The 18,157-nt window shown below is 40.1% G+C and overlaps 1 protein-coding gene across 1 annotated transcript in view; it reads right to left on the bottom strand.

Moving 5' to 3' along the window:
• Nucleotides 1-4,413: 4,413 nt before the first annotated feature.
• ELAPOR2 (endosome-lysosome associated apoptosis and autophagy regulator family member 2) overlaps nt 4,414-18,157 on the bottom strand; it is a 36,018-nt gene continuing 22,274 nt past the window's right edge. Inside the window, exons 15-20 of the mRNA XM_082060940.1 lie at nt 15,600-15,696; nt 14,267-14,368; nt 11,878-12,004; nt 11,017-11,195; nt 9,857-10,022; nt 4,414-6,489 (exon numbers count right to left, since the gene is read on the bottom strand). Coding sequence (XP_081917066.1) covers nt 6,430-6,489; nt 9,857-10,022; nt 11,017-11,195; nt 11,878-12,004; nt 14,267-14,368; nt 15,600-15,696 — 731 coding nt within the window. The 3' untranslated portion in view covers nt 4,414-6,429. The remainder of the gene's footprint in view (nt 6,490-9,856; nt 10,023-11,016; nt 11,196-11,877; nt 12,005-14,266; nt 14,369-15,599; nt 15,697-18,157) is intronic.

Genomic DNA, 18,157 nt, shown 5'->3' with positions numbered 1-18,157 from the left:
TTTTGTTTCACACTATCATTTTAGTTTCTCTGTTTAAAACAGTTCGTATTTTTTTTTTCGCATTTGTGTAAAACTTGGCTTTAGAGTATAAACCTCTTCTGGTCTCTTTATTGCTCCCATCATATACAAAGATTTGAATAATTCACCTCAAAGCATAGAGGGTCCTGTCATAGTTCCTTGCATGGTGGAAGGACAACAGGTACCTTGGTTGTGTGTCTGAAGAGTTGTCACACTGCTCTGAGCCCTGCACGTAGACAACCCAGAGAAATGCTGGGGACGAGAGCCAGGCTTAACCCAGCATCATGGTGCCTTATTGGAGGATAAATAAAAGCTTTTAGTTTCTCATTCATAAGCCATAACTTCAGAGTACCTTAGCTAACTGATACAAATCAAGAGTGAAATACTGTTCACTTTTTATTTCTTGGCTGAGCAGAAAAATAAGACTCAAAAAATCATCACAGGTCAATCTGAAGTAAATAAGGTTTGTGGGGTTTTTGCCTTTGTCTTTGTTGTTGGTTTTATTTTTTGTTTTTCGGGGTGGGGGTGTGTTTTGGTTTGGTTTAGTTTGGGTTTGGATTTTTTTGTGTGTTTTTTTGTTGTTGTTGTTGTTGTTTGTTTGGGTTTGTTTTTTTTTTTTTATAGGAGAGGTGTTTCTTTTTTTCAAATCTTGAGAGTAGTTTGAAAGTAAACCCAAAATCTACTGCAGTAAAACAGAACATTTTATTTTGTCTTCAAATGATTGTTTTTCCTGAATTTATTGAACACAACTGGTTTCAGTCATAGCCAAAGAAATTTCAGAAGTAATTGTCCTTTGAAACTAAAAATGGATCAAAACTTATTTAAAAAAATACCATGTTCTACCTGAACAAAACAAATGCCAAAAATCAGCTGGTTCCACCCAGAATTCTCAGCTCTAGTTAAAGAGATGTCCGCTACAGTCCTTCACTCACTTAGTACACTTAGAGTAAGGCAGACCAAAAGAAACCCTTAACTCATCACCAAATGCAGTCTGATGTCCATGATGCCATTGCCTACCCATTAATGTTTGCAGTCTGCAAGATGAACAAGTTTTATGAGAACTTGGAGCACAAGTCTGATAAGGAGTAGTTGAGGGACCTGGAGGGTTCAGCCTGGAGAACAGGAGGCTGAGGGGAGACCTCCTCGCTCTCTACAACTACCTGAAAGGAGGTTGTAGCATGGAGGGTGTTGGTCTCTTCTCCCAAGTAGCAAGAGACAGGACGAGAGGAAACAGCTTCAAGTTGCACCAGGGGAGGTTTAGATTGGATATTAGGAAAAATTTCTTCATGTAAAGGGTTGTCAATCACTGGAACAGGCTGCCCAGGGAAGTGGTTGAGTCACCATCTATGGAGACATTTAAAAGATGTGTAGATGAGGTTCTTAAGGACATGGTTTAGTGCCAGAGTTAGATTAATGGTTGGACTCTATGATCTTAAGCATCTCTTCCAACCAAAATGATTCTTTGATTCTATGATATTATTCTGTGAAGGCAGAAGCTCTTTATCCAGATCCACCTCGAAACTTCTCAGCAACATGGGCAGAGCTGAGTTTTGTCACTGCAAGAAGAAAAGATGCCAAGGCCAGGCTGGGCTGGTTTTGCAATAGGAAGAGGATGGGTAGGATGCAAAGGCTGGGGCAGACCCAGAGTGCCAATCTTCTTGCTTCTTCTGCCTCTAAGGAAATGGCAAGGTCAGGAAGGGGCTTCTCTCTCCCCAGCAGTGCCACTTACCAACCACTTCTTCAGAGGCAGCAACGGGAAGCCAGGTAACGACTTCACTGCCTATAACCGTCTGGAAAACAAAGCATGTTACCTCTAAAGAGAGTGACTTTCTAGTACGTTGCCATTTTAAATATGGAAAGGGGCAAGGACTGGAATGGGCTGGATGTAACAGCAAAGTTCTCAGAGATCACTCTTGTGCTTCTTTTATTCAAGAAAATACACATCCACACAACTTCACTTTGGCTTTTAGGTGCTGTTAGAGCACCAGCCTCACAGCAAATGGGACCTTAGAGTTTTCTTCCTGATGAGTTCCAAACCTATGCATGCAGAGGAATAACCAAAACATGCATCGACTCACTTCTCATGTCTCTCTTGTTCCTGCTGCATGTATTCCCTGTATTCCAACCAAGTGGCTGGGGATGTCACCATAAGTTCCATCACACACTGTGTATTTTAGGATGAGACTGACCTCCTTCAGTTTTTGTTCCCATCTCCTTACATGCTTGCCAAAGCAGCACAGTTCACAAGCATTCAAAAGCAACAGGAAATAGAAACAAAGGGTTTCAGTAAAAGAAGTACACAAGGCGAAAGACTGAGAACACCACCAAAGCTAAGCAGAACTTCCTAAGATTTTGCCTGAGGTTATCATTCCCTGTTACAATTCCTAGCATAGCTATTTAAGGCCTCCGTACTTCATGATGGTTAGGAGATGGAAGGATTGAGAGCAGCCCTAGGGAAGAGGACTTGGGGGTACTGGTGGATAAAAAGCTGGACATGATCCAGCAATGTGCGCTTGCAGGCCAGAAAGACAACATATCCTGGGCTACATCACAAGGAGCGTGGGCAGCAGGTCAGGGAGGTGATTCTGCCCCTCTGCTCCGCTCTGGTAAGACCCCACCTGCAGTGCCGGTCCAGCTCTGGTTCCTCAGCACAGGACACACATGGACCTGTTGGATGGAAGACCTCTCTTATGAAGAAAGGTTGAGAGAATTGGGGTTGTTCAGTCTGGAGAAGAAAGGGCTCCAGGGAGACCTTATTGTGGTCTTTGAATATTTTTTACTCTGAGGGTGGTGAAAAACTAGAACAAGTTGCTCAGAGAGATGGTAGATGCCCCATCCCTGGAAATACTGACAGTCAGGTACAACGGGGTTCTGAGCAACCTGATAGTTGAAGTGTTCCTGTTTCTTGCAAGGGGTTTGGACTAGATGCCCTTTAAATGTTCCTTCCAACCCAAACTATTCTATGATTCTGTGACCCTATGATTCTATCATATGGCCCGAACAGCAGCATTCTTTGCTTAGGAAGAAATATCCGCATTCGTGTGTCAGCAACATTTTTAGCTACTTTTACATTGAAGCATTTGTGATGCCACTGCTGGACATGAGTCAATAACCATTGGCTCCTAAATGGCAACATCTGCTGCTATCCTGACTGCTAACAATTAAGTATCTTGATTTTATGGGCACTACTGGGTCTGGCAGGACAGACAAACCAAAACTTGAAAACTTTTCCTCTTACTAACAGAGTCCCAGAACCTCCTTTTCAAGAGCAAATAGTCAAATTATTTCTTTGAACAAAGATGACAGCTCCTTGAAGCTACTCAGTAACTTTCCATTGTGGCTGTAAGACACTTAATTTTCCCAAAACCTGGAGTCTTCATCAATCATGTTATATGTTTCAAACATTAACCAACATAATCAGAGCCAAGATAGGATACATTCTTGGCTCATTTCCCCCCTAGCAAGCACTGTTAAAGCTGAGAAAATAACATTCTGCTAATTTGCCAATAATTTATACGGAGACACCACTAAAATGTGCTTAATTCTCAAAGAGATTCAGTGTCTTGACTGCAGATTTCAAATAAAAGCATGCAAATGCAGCAATAAAATGCATTCTGTTTAATCAAGTGAACACATAACAGACTGATTCACATTGTTTTACGGCATCAAACAACAGTTTCTGATGTGATTCCATGTGGGAGAAAAGGGGGAGGTTGCTGTAAGTATATTTTGGCAGAATACTAGAAGAGGTCACAGAAAGCTGATTTCTTAATGAAGTATTAAAGGCTTCCAGAATTTGTCTATTATTGGAAAATGGAAACTTCCCCTCTACTATATCTTCAACAGAAAAAAAAGAATAGCAGAAGCCAGCTAAAATATGCCAGTTTTAACTTGCTTAAGTGTTGGATTTGAGGTAAATAAAGTTTACAGTATTGGTTTATATCCCACTAAGTTAGCACTGCATCAGATATATTATTAGATTGACTGGAACGATTTTGAACAATATCATGACAAACCATTTTGAAAGAGAGAGGAGAAGGGTCATACAGCAAAGTCTGTTAGAGCTGACAAAAAAACCCTCACTCTCTGCTTTACTTGGAAAATAAAAGGGAAAGAGAAGGGAACTAAACAAACCCTCTGTGGTATTAAGTAAAATTAAATATAGTTCATAAAAATTAAGGCATTTTGACATTACAGAGATATGGGTCCAGCGATGAAAGAAGAAATGATGTTCTGGAGAATGAACTCCAACTATAGCGTGGAAAACATATGGAAAGAGAAAGAAAAAAATAAATAAAGGAGATGTAGACAGAAGCAATTTGATGGCAGTGAAAAGCTCAAGCTGCCACTGCTGACCTGCAGTGTTCACGAAAGGCTGCAGTTCCACCAAACATCTCAAGTCCAAAATTTCAAATATATTTGCACTTTATTTTATGAATGCCCATCAGATATATATCTTTGATGCTACGGCACACTAGCTGAATAAAAATCAACAACATAAAAACCCTCTTCATAAAAGATCCAAGAAGTGAAATCCCAAAGCCGTAACCATTTACTCAGTGATCATATAATCTTCGACAACCATATATAAATGACATCATGACAACAAATACAATGTACAATAATAAGTGTGCAATGGTACAAAATATACAAAAAGGAATGTGTATTTAATATACATTCAACAATACCCCATAAAAATCTTTTGGGAAAGCGAAGTGCCTTTTCAAGAACAACAAAAAATATACACCACTTCAGTTAAGATGCCTGAAGTATCTCCCATCAAAAGAGTAAAGCCTGTGTTCTTTGACTGGAGATATAAAATAACTTGGCTGAATTTTCCCCAAAGAAAAAAAAAATCTAATCTCCATAAAAGTTTTGTCGACATCTACAGTATAATAAAATATTTAGAGCGCAGAAAATTCAGTTTAAATTTACTTAAAAGTGGGCCCTCTTTTATTGATAGATCTACCTCAGTCGTATAAAATCAAAAATCTGTGTTCCTTATAGTAAAAAGACCATTTCTGCCCATGTGTCTTTTCTGGTTTTAATGCATTCCACAATTCACATAATTCTTCTATAATGGAAATATGAGTCTGACCAGAAGTCAATATAAGATTCATTCCTCCTTTTCTCCTGGCTCTATACAAGTCTTGCATAATTTTACTCAAATATTTTTTGCCTAAGTTTCAGATTCCTTTGAGTACAACCTCAATGGGAATTTCAGGAAATTATTACAGCAGGTATTATGAAGGTCACATGCTTATAATGTGGCTGATTTTATGAAAAAGTCCACCTAGCCTCCAGTTTTCAAGGCACCATTTGTGCCCTCCTTTCTGTTTGAAGTGACAGCAGAAAGTATTTAGATGCTGAGCTGCACAAACACGTAACCCACGCTCAGCCCCGCTGGGCATCCATGCTTGTTCCTCACATGGGTCCAGGACTAAAGGTGGCCGAGGATTTCTAACAAGCCTCCCAACTGACAAAGCTGATCCCTAGTTTCCAGAAGTAGAGATTCTTGCTTTACCTACAGAGTTCAGGCTTTGTTGGCTTGTGGCCCAGGGAAAGGTGACATATTAGCAGCCCAAGGGTGGGTTCTGAAACTGCCAATGACCTCTCTTGAAAGGACAAGCTTCCACAGAGATGGACAGGTCCAGTTTGCTCTGTAGGCATCACTTTCCTTCTCTTTACAGAGTTTGAGTCTGCCATGGCCTATAAACTCATGGGCCAGGACTTACAATTCATACAACAGTAGTTAACACATTTAAATTTAATAGCACCAGGTTTTACCTCAGCCCTGATGGCCATGACTTAGGCATCAGAACGGGTTCAACTTGCAGGTGCAACACCGTGCCTCTTGTACTAGAGGCCAGCACAGACCATCCAGCCCTTCAAAGTATTAAAATCAAAAGTATTTTCTAAAGTTCAAAACTCACCTGAGGCTCATTCTGAGTACTATTCACAAGTTTGATTCTAAGAGAGACTCATAGTTATGCTACTAAAGGACAATACACAACATTTGCAGGAGGTTTCAGGCCTCTCAGAAAATCATTTCTCATGAATACATGTTGAAGGAGTGATAGGAAATGAAAGGTACCTATAAATCATAAGGTATGTCTGAGCAATGCCCAGGAGAATGCAAAAAAATCATGTTATTTGCAGTATGTATATCTCTTCCTGAGTTGAATTTCATTCCCAGTTTGGAATCCAAGCAACTGCTTTCTTTTTTGGCAAGGTACTCAATCACATGGTAAGGCAATCCAATTTTCTGTTTTGCTTCCTGTCTTATTTTGTCCTAAATGGGCAAGCATTTCTCACCAAGATCACCACTACAATGTGTGCCAGAGTATGTTTAAAATATGGTCCTGTAAAAATAGAAATTCGGTTTCTTTCTTTGAAGGCAGTATTAATTCTTCATATATTCTGGGATCTTGAAGATTTCAGCTGAACAGATTCAAAATTATCTTCCTTTTCCTGCAATGGAAAAGACAGGTTCCCATCAACTGGAATTCATCAAATTCACTCCAATAGTTACTACAATCACTTTTCTCTTAATATCTCCAGAGCAGCCTTTTCCTTATTTCCACCACAGTCATTAAGTACACATTTTGACCCTTTATTATTTAATAACACTACTAATTCTGTAAAAATTTGCAAAATTAATAAAATTATGCCATATGTATTGTTATGGTAATTACTTCAGAGGGTACATGAAAGTTTGTATTTCATACTCATAGTTTGCACAGGTAGCCAGAGCTGGGGAATTGCAAGGTAATCATATCTATGGTTATTATTATGTTTTCTACAATAAATAAAATGTTTGGAGCAAAGTCTCTGAATGTGAACACCTCTACCTCACTCCCAAATTCCCATCCCAACTCCTCTCTGGGAGGCCCACAGGACAAAAAGAGTCTACAAATCCTCCACCATCTTAAAAATCAGGGCTGGAGGGATGAGTTTTCTTTATGTTTTTGTTTTTGCTGGGTGACAGCCTGGCCCATCTGGCCAGCAAGCATCAGGGTGAGAAGTGTGGACGTATGTACTGCGTGTGTGAACAACCCAGTGCTCCATGCAGAAGCAGTGAATGAAGAAGCTCTAATAAAACTACTCACAAGAAAATGCTGGTTCTTGCTTCGTGTACCTACCTTTTACATGCAATGTACACAAACAGTTTGGAAACTACATTAAACTAACCTCATGATCTGGTCTTTAAAGGCATTTCCTTCACAGACCAGGAGAACCTGGTACAGATGTGAGAAAGACCAGGGAAGAAAACTGTCCTATGCTTGCCTACTGCAAAGTATCTATTTCTTGTTCTGAAGGATCTGGTATTGTTATGCTGCAGACAACAGATGGAACCAGAACAGCCTCCAACCTGAAACAGTTTCATAATTATTTTACTTGTATATTCTCATTAAAAATAACAGTTATTTCGTTCTTTAATAAAGCCCTGAATTCTCTGGGTACTCAAAACCACTAGTAGCTTCAGGAGATGTTTCATTTTCATAGAAATGCCATTGTCTGAAGCTTGAACATATAATTAGGATACTTCAGATTTTTCTTTGTTTACATTTCTTCTCTTTTTCTCCCCTGTTTTTCCTCTGTACCTTTTTTATGTATTTTACACACATATGCAGCAGGAGATTAATTTCCTCATCTTCTGCTTAAATCAAACCTGATGCCTATAACATTTGTTTTGGAGAAATATATATTAAATTCCAGTTATCTGCAGGGCTACAGGACACAGATTTCAGTAAGCTAATGAGGTACTGGAAGCTGAGTTTGCCAGCTATGATTATCTAGCAGGAAAAAAGGAACCAGCTTAGAAATATCTGACAGGTTTGTTTAAAATGGAGAGAATACGCAGGGAGTCTGCTACAATGGATATAGAAACTTTAAAAAAACTCTTTTTGAGTCCAAATAGGTATTCAAGCAGTCTGAATACTAAAGGACTAAAGCTTACTTTAAAGAGAAAGAAAAAGAAAGCCACTTCTCCCACACTCTCATCTCTATACTTCTAATCAGGAAGGAGCCAGTGGTTGGTGCTGGAAATGGAGTCAGTAAAGCTTTTACACTTATCAGACATAGAGCAAAACATGACCCTCACCAGCAGCACTGGTCATTACGCTCCTCCACAGCCAGCCAAGACATTTCATGGACAAAAAAACATCGTCAAAAAACATCATTTCAAAGCCAGTCCCTGTAGGATTCAAAATGGCATCAGCTTCCATTTTTGCAACACCACTGCAAAATTTGATGTGACTTGATTTTGTTTAGATTTTCAATATTCTTAATATTGAATTAAGAACTAGTATTGAATTTCTGCTCCTTTCCACAAGGAACAATATTGATTTTGCAAGACAAAGAGGCAGGCTGGGGTCAAGGGGAAGTTCTGCATATTAGCTGTGTAATGGTAACATCTCCTAGGAGGGAGATCCGGGGAGAAGGCAGCATGGAAGGAGGACAGCAGTCTAATTAAAAACAAAAAAAAAGGAAAAGAAGGGGAGGAGAGGAGAGGAGAGGAGAGGAGAGGAGAGGAGAGGAGAGGAGAGGAGAGGAGAGGAGAGGAGAGGAGAGGAGAGGAGAGGAGAGGAGAGGAGAGGAGAGGAGAGGAGAGGAGAGGAGAGGAGAGGAGAGGAGAGGAGAGGAGAGAGAAGAGAGGAAGAGAAGAGAAGAGAAGAGAAAGAGAAGAGAAAGAGAAGAGAAAGAAGAGAAGAGAAGAGAAGAGAAGAGAAGAGAAGAGAAGAGAAGAGAAGAGAAGAGAAGAGAAGAGAAGAGAAGAGAAGAGAAGAGAAGAGAAGAGAAGAGAAGAGAAGAGAAGAGAAGAGAAGAGAAGAGAAGAGAAGAGAAGAGAAGAGAAGAGAAGAGAAGAGAAGAGAAGAGAAGAAGAATAAGGGAAAAGAAAGGAGGTACACATTGCACTCAGTCACAGAGAGAAAAAAAAAGGAATAAATGAAAGAATCTTAACATTCAACATTCTGAAATATTATTTGGACAAGAAACAAGTGAGGGACTTTAAAAAAAATATTTGATTTTTTAAGAAACCTTATTTTGAAACAACCCTCTTCAGCAAAACTGTTTGAAAGGGACAATGTCTTCCACCTTTATCCTAATCAAAGCCATAATAGATGCCCCAGCTGGACAACACTACTCTTCCCATTGGCTTCAAGGCATTTGGAGTAAAGACCAAAGTGTTTGCAGGATCTGCCATGATGTTCCTCTGTTGCTCCTCTCAGGAATGTTCCAAGGACACCAAACACCTTTGTGCAATGAATTCAGACATGCAACATCCCACATCACTTGTGCTGCAGAAAAAAAAAACGCTTATTGCTCTTGCTTCCCAGTGAAATGGAGGAGGTTGCTGTGCTGGGTAACAGGCTGTGGCTGATGCCTCCTCTTAACTGAATCCCATAGCAGTCAGAATTATGGTGCTCAAGTCAGCTATGGAGCCAGCCCAGGTGAGTTGCAAGCAGATGGCTGGTGGCTATGTGCCAAATTTTACTTTTCTGTGCCTATAATACCTCTGTTTGCCTCAGTGTCCAGTAGGAATCCAGGTAGAGAGGCTCCTCCTGCCATTAGCTGCTTCATTTAGGTATCACCCACACCATAAAGAACACTATTAAAATCTCTCTGCAGAAGAGGGAGTGTTTACTCAATACCCTGCAACATTTCTTACCATTATCCATACTGCAGATTTCAGTAGATTGACTATGGACTGGGTGATGTGTACGTGGGTGGCTGCACAACGCACTGTGCAAATTTGCATCACAGCCTCATCACGTCCAGTAATAAATAAAGGTAATAATTATTTTTAGTATTAATAGTAGTAATTACTACTCACCTTTGTTGCCAAGGACTTGAGCTTCCCCAGCAGTGACTGCTTATTTGAATATACTATTTCTTCTTCATTATCTTCTCCTTCCATTATAGCACAGCTGTCAGCAGCTGGCAGTTCACACTCTTTTGAGTTCGCTGTCATCACTAATTTGGAATATTTATACTCCAGCCTGAAGATATAAAGAGAGACAGGCATAGATCTTTTTACAAATGTCACATATTCAAGTTTTTTGTAATTTAGATTATCTGCAGCCCTTCCAAATAGTTATTGCTGAGGTATTTACTGGAAATTAGATACTTTTCAATCATTAAAAACATGTAACCAAAATAGTATTAATGACACATGGAGCTCCTGCTCTCCAGGTTAGTCCTCCATCATTATAAAAGAACCGTGTTTTCCCAGAAGAGCACAAGCAGGTTGAGACGATTGCCTGCATGAAGAAGTGCGACTTGTGTGTTGGTTGGGGCAACAGCAGGTCTGACTCCAGCCTTTGTCAGACTCTGCATCACACTCCTGTCCAAGGAGGCTCTGAGGGAGAGGAGAGACATGTAACAGTGTGTGGCAGGAGGCAGCAAGAGGTGGGGACCATGATACCGGAGTTTGGATTTGATGAAGGTGGATATGCTATGTGGTGATGAAATCCCATGGAGGTGGAACCACCTTTTGAAAGTCTATGGCATGAGATTTGGGAAGCAGGGGACAATGGGGACAGGGAATAGTCAGTATGTTCATTCTGAGAAGCAGGGATCTTTTGGGTGTGCACCAGACATGTCCTGCCAGAATACACCTAAAATCAAGAACCTTATTTTAACCCATCTGAAAGGGACTAATCAGACTGAAGAGATATCCTTTTGGTCTTCAGACCTTAAGAAAGCCCTGTTGCTTCAGAACCCAAGGTCAACTTCAAACTCTCAGGGACTGAAAAGACAGTTCCTATTGGGAAATTATGCCATAACAAAATACTGTGGATTTCCCATGCTTTCCTCACTAGCATTCTTGATAGTCACATTTGGCAGAAGAAACCTCAAGCTGGTAGATTGATAGACTGATCCAACACGTTATTTCTCATCAACTTTGTCATAAGAGATCCATGACATGTCTTTCTGTTCACTACATCAAATTTTTAGCTTACTTTTATATGGCATACAATTTGCAGTACTTACTTCTGGTTTTTCTTCCAAAAATAGCAGGTCAAGGCTATGAGCAGAACAGCTGTGAAAGCACCAACACCAGCTCCAACTTTTAGCCAAAAATCCACTGTTTCACAAGTATTAGTCCTTTTTTCTGGCAAGGGAACCCCTTTAATGCAATGCTTTGGCTCATTCCAGACATACAAGGTTTCCTTTCAAAAACAAAACACCAAAAAGTGAGCCACTTGTAGGAAAAGAGAAAACTATTTAGAGTTGAAGAAAACAAGCTGGTAGAAAGGGTAAACATCTTTTCAATGAAGGCAAACCTAAACATGTTCTTCAGGTTTTCTGACTCTAAGTGGGGTTTTATTGTCTACTCAGTTGTCCCCTTGACTACACCTGCAGGTTCAGACATGGCAAAAGGAGCTTTGGAGCTTCCAAACCTGTGATAGGACTTCCTAATATTTGACTAGAGAAGGCAGAACCAAAAAAATTGTAAGCAAGGGAGGATGAATTTCTGAATGGAAACTCTGAATCCTCTCCTAGTCTGCCCCTGATGCTTATGGCTATTAAAGGACTAAAGTCCTTTGGGCACTCCATCCTTCACAAATAACCTGCCTGTATGTACAAATGCATACAGAGTTCAGGTCCCTACCCACACGGCTGTTCAGCACAAGCCAGCTCTCCTCCAGGAACCCCACTGCCATGGACACAAATATTGCTGAGTCTCAGCACAGCACCTCACCAGCAAGATTTGCACTCAACCAGCTCAGAGCCTGGACAGAGATTTCTCTACTCTACCTGCACTTGCATATCGCTTTGCACAGCGAATTTCAACAGAGTCCAAGTTATACCCAAACAAACCCATCTGACTTGCAGACAAGGTTGCTGTACCTGAAATCCTTTTTTGCAGGCTCCCTCAATCTCATGGTAGTCTTGCTCCGTGCAGAGAGGGCAAGCTTCTGCACTTTCCCATATGAAGTAGAATGTGCATCCATCGCAGGTGCCCGCGGGGCATGAGCTAGGAGGAGAGCAAAGCTTAGTTATCACTTATGAAACAGTGGGGTTTGCATCCTCACTCCACATTCTGCTGATAAAGCTTGGTAATGGTAAGTACAACAAAACATCCATCTAGTCACCAGATGGAAAAATCACGGGGAAGAATTTTTCCCGGTTTGTAAAATGCTTTCTTAGATCAAAACAGATGTTGGGTTGTCAAAGGTCTAAAATAACAGCTCAGTTCCTGGCAGTGAGTGCTACTCACACACCTACAATGAAGAGAAGGGAAAGAAGCAAGCCTTGGAGACCAGCAGAACTACTCCAGCGTTGCACCAGCACGGACTAGCCCAGCAGGCACCTCTACCACTGTTCTTCTGCACTGGGTGACTGTTCCACATGAATGCTGCTATCTGGTTCCTGCTGTTGTTCTAATGATGTCTGGGTGATTTTGTCCATATGGAATGGACTTGTCCTGTCATGGTTAATTACTAGAAGGATGTTCACCAGCTAATGAAGAGATAACAGCTTCTCTTAGTCTAAGAGAGACTAATGGCCCTATTTTGTATTCAGCCTGCAGAAAGGCAGTTATACTGGCAATGACAGGACGTTCACGTAGGTTTTGTTACTGACAATTACATCAGGTCTAACAGCAGCAGCAGCCAAAAGTCCATGCAAGAAGCTAGGTCATGTAAATGTGAAATATATCCATAGAGAAAAATTGATTTAAAGTTTTTTTTTCTATATCCTCTGGAAATCTGTTATCCTGATCTGAAGGACTGAAAAATCCATAGCCCTGAAAGCCCATTCTGACTTATCCTCATTTGAATAACTGACAGCTGTCCTCTCTGGATTCTGGAACATTTTTTCAATGTACATGGCAAGAGCACTGACAGATCTTTCTCCTCAACCTCTTTCATCTTATACTGTACCTGCATGCGATACTAAACACCATGTCTGAAGGATCAAGCAGTTACATGCAGTATTATTTGACTTGTATCAGACAATACCTCATCATTTGAAAACAGCTGTCTGACTGCTGAGCTAATCGAAGGGGGCTAGGAAGAGAGAAGTCAACAAGAACTGAGATAAGGTACATCATGACAGCTGTGTGCTGTTTCGGCCCATGCTCGCACTTTTAAAAGCAAGGTAGGTTACTCCTCCTTCACTACTGATAAGTTCTCACAGCTCATATCATGTTTAACCTACAACACTAGAAGGACACCTGAAGGATTTTGGCTCAGCAGCTGATAGATAGTGGCTTGTTGCCCAGAATAATCCATAGTGTGTCAGGTCCCTAAGAAACTGGGGTAAGCATCTCCAAAGGTTCAAACATCAATCACTTATCCATCACCTGTGAAGCAGATGTCCCTTTGCCTTCAATCAGATGTGCACAGTTCAGCTGTCCCAAGAGGGACAGGGATCAAAGAGGCCCCAACACTTCTCACACTGTCAGTTTTTGGGAAGAGGACTTTTAACTTTTGGGAAGGAGGATAAATGAGAGGGCTATCAGCAGATTTATAGTAATGTCCAGACAAAGACAGGTCTTGACAGCCAAAGAGCAGGGTTACCAAAGTTGAGGGGAAGTGCTGAAGAATGTACAGGGTGTTGCTAAACAGTAATAGAATTCATTCTTTTATTGCTTTTTCTCTGCAACTTTTCAGGTGCAGGCATAAACAGGACTTTGGAAGAAAGAAGCTTTTTGAAGTCACTTGAATCAGAAGGGGAAAAAAAAGGTCAGGTAGATTTAACACAACTGGTACAAGGGGTCCAGGGTACAAGCTGGAATGATGAGATACATAAATACATATAGAACTTGGACTACACAGAGTCAAAGCTCACATCAGCATCGCAATAGCAGATTTCATAGTTCCTGGAACAGGTTGCTCTTTTTAAAAAAAATCACTTTGTCCACAGCCACTGCTGTAGATCAAAGAAGAAAAAATAACCTCTCAAAGCACCAAGTAGGTAGTTCTAATCAGGCAGCCAAAGATCAAAATAAGGAACTGAATAAAAGAGAAGAGGAGGCAATAAACCATCACTACATTTTCTTTTCGTTTTAAGCTTGGAACAACCTGCCCAAGCTCTGACTTCTCTCACCACACAGCCTAAACACAGAGCAATTGGTCTGCTGGGAGGTGATGGACACACACGTCCTTCACCCAGGAGAAACGAGTGAGACTGCACACCTCATTGCTGTTAAGTATAAAATTACTAATGAGTTTCGTGCAGATCACCTGAGGAGAAAAAGGTTTTTGGCACTACTAGGATACAAATACTTAAATACCTGGGCACAGAAAGCTCTCCTTGGTCTGGTTTGTTTGGGTTGCATCTCATTGTCACAACAGTTGCACGGCCATTTTCACAGGAGGTTGTCACTGTTGAAGACCTAATGTCAAACGAGAGGAGATATGTAACACATTTCCACTATACTAAATACATGTTTTTCTTTCATAGGTCTCTGTGCATTCAGGCAACTGTAATACTAAAGAAATAGCATTTACCACAGCATTTTAGCCCCTGTCAGCTGTAAGAAAAAAAAGGAGCAACAGAAGCAGGGTGGGTTTCACCACTTCGTTTAAATCTCAAAGTGCTCTGAGATGCCACCCAGGGAACTGCTCTGTTTTTCTAGCTAGTTTGAACTCTGCTGAGTCAAGAAATAAACATGCCCATAAACCAGAATGGAATGATTAAAAAAAGAGATTTGCAGGTGTTGTGGTTGGTGTGTTACTCTGCTGGAGAGCTTATGGTGGCTCTCCCCTTGCCCAGTAATCTGAGAAACACACTGTCCTCAAAGAGAGCAAGGCAAAGGGGTTTCAAAAAATGGACCTTATTCCAACATGATAGACATTGCAAGCTAAGTTCATAATATACTGAATGTAGAGTCACTGGTGTGAGGTTCAGTTTGCAGAATCAGACGTGTAATTTAAGTATTCACATACGCATGAAGTGCTGATATCTGAAGTGCTACAGCCTATTAAGATCTAAAGCCAGCACTAAAGCCAACACAATCTAGAGAGCCAGTCAGTAGAACAAATATAGGTATGTGCCTTAGGATAAGCTGAATAGCTACACAGGCTTCAGGGTCCAAGCTTAGAAACCCAGTTGCCATGAAGACACCACCATGTAGACATCTTAGTCGAGGTGATCTTTGAGCTGATTCTTACCCAAGCTGAGGTATTCATTTTATGGAGAAAAGCAAAGAACAGGAAAAGCATACTAGTAACTGTGCAGGTTGGAGCAATTACTTTTAAGCATGATTAGTTCATTTTTGTAATATCAAAGTAAATACAAATGAATGTGAAAGAAAATGTGCAACAGGAAGTGGCCATATCAAAGCCACACACAAGAAATTATGGAAAGAAAGGTAATACTGGAAGTGGCATCTGGATGAATCAAAGCTCTGGTGTCACTTTCTATAGATCAAGTGTAATGTACATTTGACTAAACAGTTTTTGCTGATTTCATAAGATGTTTCTCAACATGCCAATCAATATCAGCCAGATACTGACTAAAATGATAAGGATTAAAGGTGGATTGAAGATCTCCCCTCACAGTTTTAGTTTCCTTTAAACAAACAAAGACATTTGATGTTCCAAAAACCAGTATTTTTAACCTACTTGTAAAAGAAATGCACATCAGGTATTTTGCTTGGAGAGGGAGGAAACATATCTGTCTTGATGCTGATATTTTCTAGTGTTGTTTCAATAGTAGCTCCTAAAATTTGAGGGAAGAAAAAAAAAATGGAACAAGCTAAGAATGGATTTCTGAGGTGTTCATGTGTAACATTTTCTCAGTCTGAAAGGCACGGATCTCACTTAATAGCACATAATGACATTACTATACATTATACATTTTCTTCTATTCTAGGTAAACTTTTCAGATTTTTATGTTCCTCATACAGTCTGATATCCTCATATAGACATTACAAAACAAAAAATTCATAAAACAATGCCAGTGTAAATAAGTTTTACACTTTTGTAAGAATTTAAAGCAATCAAGGGATATTACAGAAGCATAAAATAATTTAGGTTGGAAAATAACTTCCGAAGATGTCTGATCCAATCAACTGCTCAAAGCATATGCCTTGAATATATAGCCCCATTACCTATAACCGTGTAACACTCTAAGCAATCTGCAGAACTGTGGGAGAAGAACAGAAAGATGCAATGACAAGATTCAGAAGGATTATGGAGTTATAGGCAAGCCCTGATGGCACATTTTGGAACAAACGACAGGCTGGTATGTGGAACAACACAGGTTACACAGGTCTGTATGGATTTTGGACAGGAGCTGAAAAGGGAAAATTCAAGTAACCAAAGTTCTTAAGATCCTTCCAACCCCATGAACCAAAGAAGACAGAAAATATTGGTGCTGCACTGCGATATTTCAGAAAAACATGGAGGTGTAAAAATGGGACAGGCTGCAACCTTTCAGTGAGATGAAAAATTGCTAGAATGACAAGAAAAATTGGTACCAGCCAGCAACGGGTGGGAAGATGAGAAAGACTGAAGAAAATAAGTTTTCCCCTTGTTCTTGCAACAGTTTAGACAGCCTAGCTGAATTCTTAGGACTTTGACATGACTGGCATTACATTTGAGAGGATGATTCACACAGCTGGAAAATCCATGTCTGGTCATAACCCGTTTAGGTAAATATAGTAGATAACTAAGGTGACAGTTTGCACCAGACACTACTACCTGGTGTAGAATAAGTTAGAGACTGGGATTGCGGGTCAATGTGCTCAGGAACAATGCTCAGGAGGATTACACATGAGGGACAGCTACAGAGCATCCCATCAGCAGAATAAAATGAGCTGTGCTGCAGTAACCACCAGGAACATGTGCAGGAAGATGTCAGGTTATTGTGGAGGGGCCTCTGAGAACATATGCTGACATCAGCAGAGATTATCATTTCCTCTCATCAAAGACATTGCATTGAACTCAGGGAAACTTAAATTTGGATTGTGACACAATGGATGGAGATTAGTTACTCACTAGACTGGAAGATGGGAGCTCCTAGGGACCTTATTATATTCAACAGAGGCAATGAGAGAATATTCCCAACCAATATGCACTACTGTAGAAACGGCATCTCAAAGTGCAGTTTCTCAAAAATGAGAACACTAGAAGCAAAATCAAGTGTGAAAAAAAATGTCATTCTTCAGAGGATATTAATTATATGGCTAAAAACTCACAATGACTCTCTCAAGAATGACGATAGCTTTGACTAAGACTCCACTTTGGATCAGAACAGCAGTAAAAGAACAATTCAAACAAAAATATTGACACTAGCTTAATGGAGGGGGAATGCAGAATCAAATAAAATCAAAAGTTATAAGTTAGAGAAAAATTATAATGGATGCTAAAGACTTCAGGGAAAAGCCTATGTTTGGCAGGACTAGAAAAAGTCTAAGTTTGGAGCTTTTTTAGAAATACCAGAAATAAAAGTACATCTTATGGACAGGAAAGACAAACTTCACCCATTTTAAAATGGAACACTTGTGATAAAGAAAAGGCTGTAGAAGAGCTTGAGATCTTCTCTGTGTCTTGGGGAAAAAATCAGGACTACCTCCTTTCTTTCCAAGACAACGACTGAACACCCCATTGCCTACAGGCAGGAGAGGATATTGGCATCTACTTGGCATGCTGCTTATAAACTGGCAAACCTGCACAAAAAGTGACTTTTAATAAAGCTTTTAACGATAGTGAAATGTTAGAAGACTAATGGAGAGGGAATATGGTGAGCCAAATGACAATGTGGCTAACATGATTAGGCAAAATAATAGGAATGGTAAGTGGAAGAAGAGTTTCAGTTAATGGAGAGGTACCTAATGAATGACTGTCCAGTTAATGGATAGATAGATAATGAGTGTCTGTCAACATGAATTCATGGAGAACAGCTCTTGTTGAACAAATCTGATTTTGTTCCTTGAGTGCTGATGAATTTGGTTGCTACAGAAAATTATGTAAATTTATCAAGTGTTTCACTAATTACTAATGAGATTTTCATTAAAAATTTACCAGTGTAATATCAATTAAGTGCACACTCTGGATTAAAAATTATTTAACTAACTAATTATAAAATTATCTGGCCATGGAAAATTGTCATCAAATGTGGTATGTCTCCAGACTCCTCTAGGCATTGATATTGGAATCTCAAAATGCAAGATTATCAT

The sequence above is a fragment of the Streptopelia decaocto genome (assembly GCF_964273445.1).
Source record: "Streptopelia decaocto genome assembly, chromosome: 1".
NCBI classification, from domain to species: Eukaryota; Metazoa; Chordata; class Aves; order Columbiformes; family Columbidae; genus Streptopelia; species Streptopelia decaocto.
This window is presented reverse-complemented; position numbering and strand designations above follow the sequence as displayed.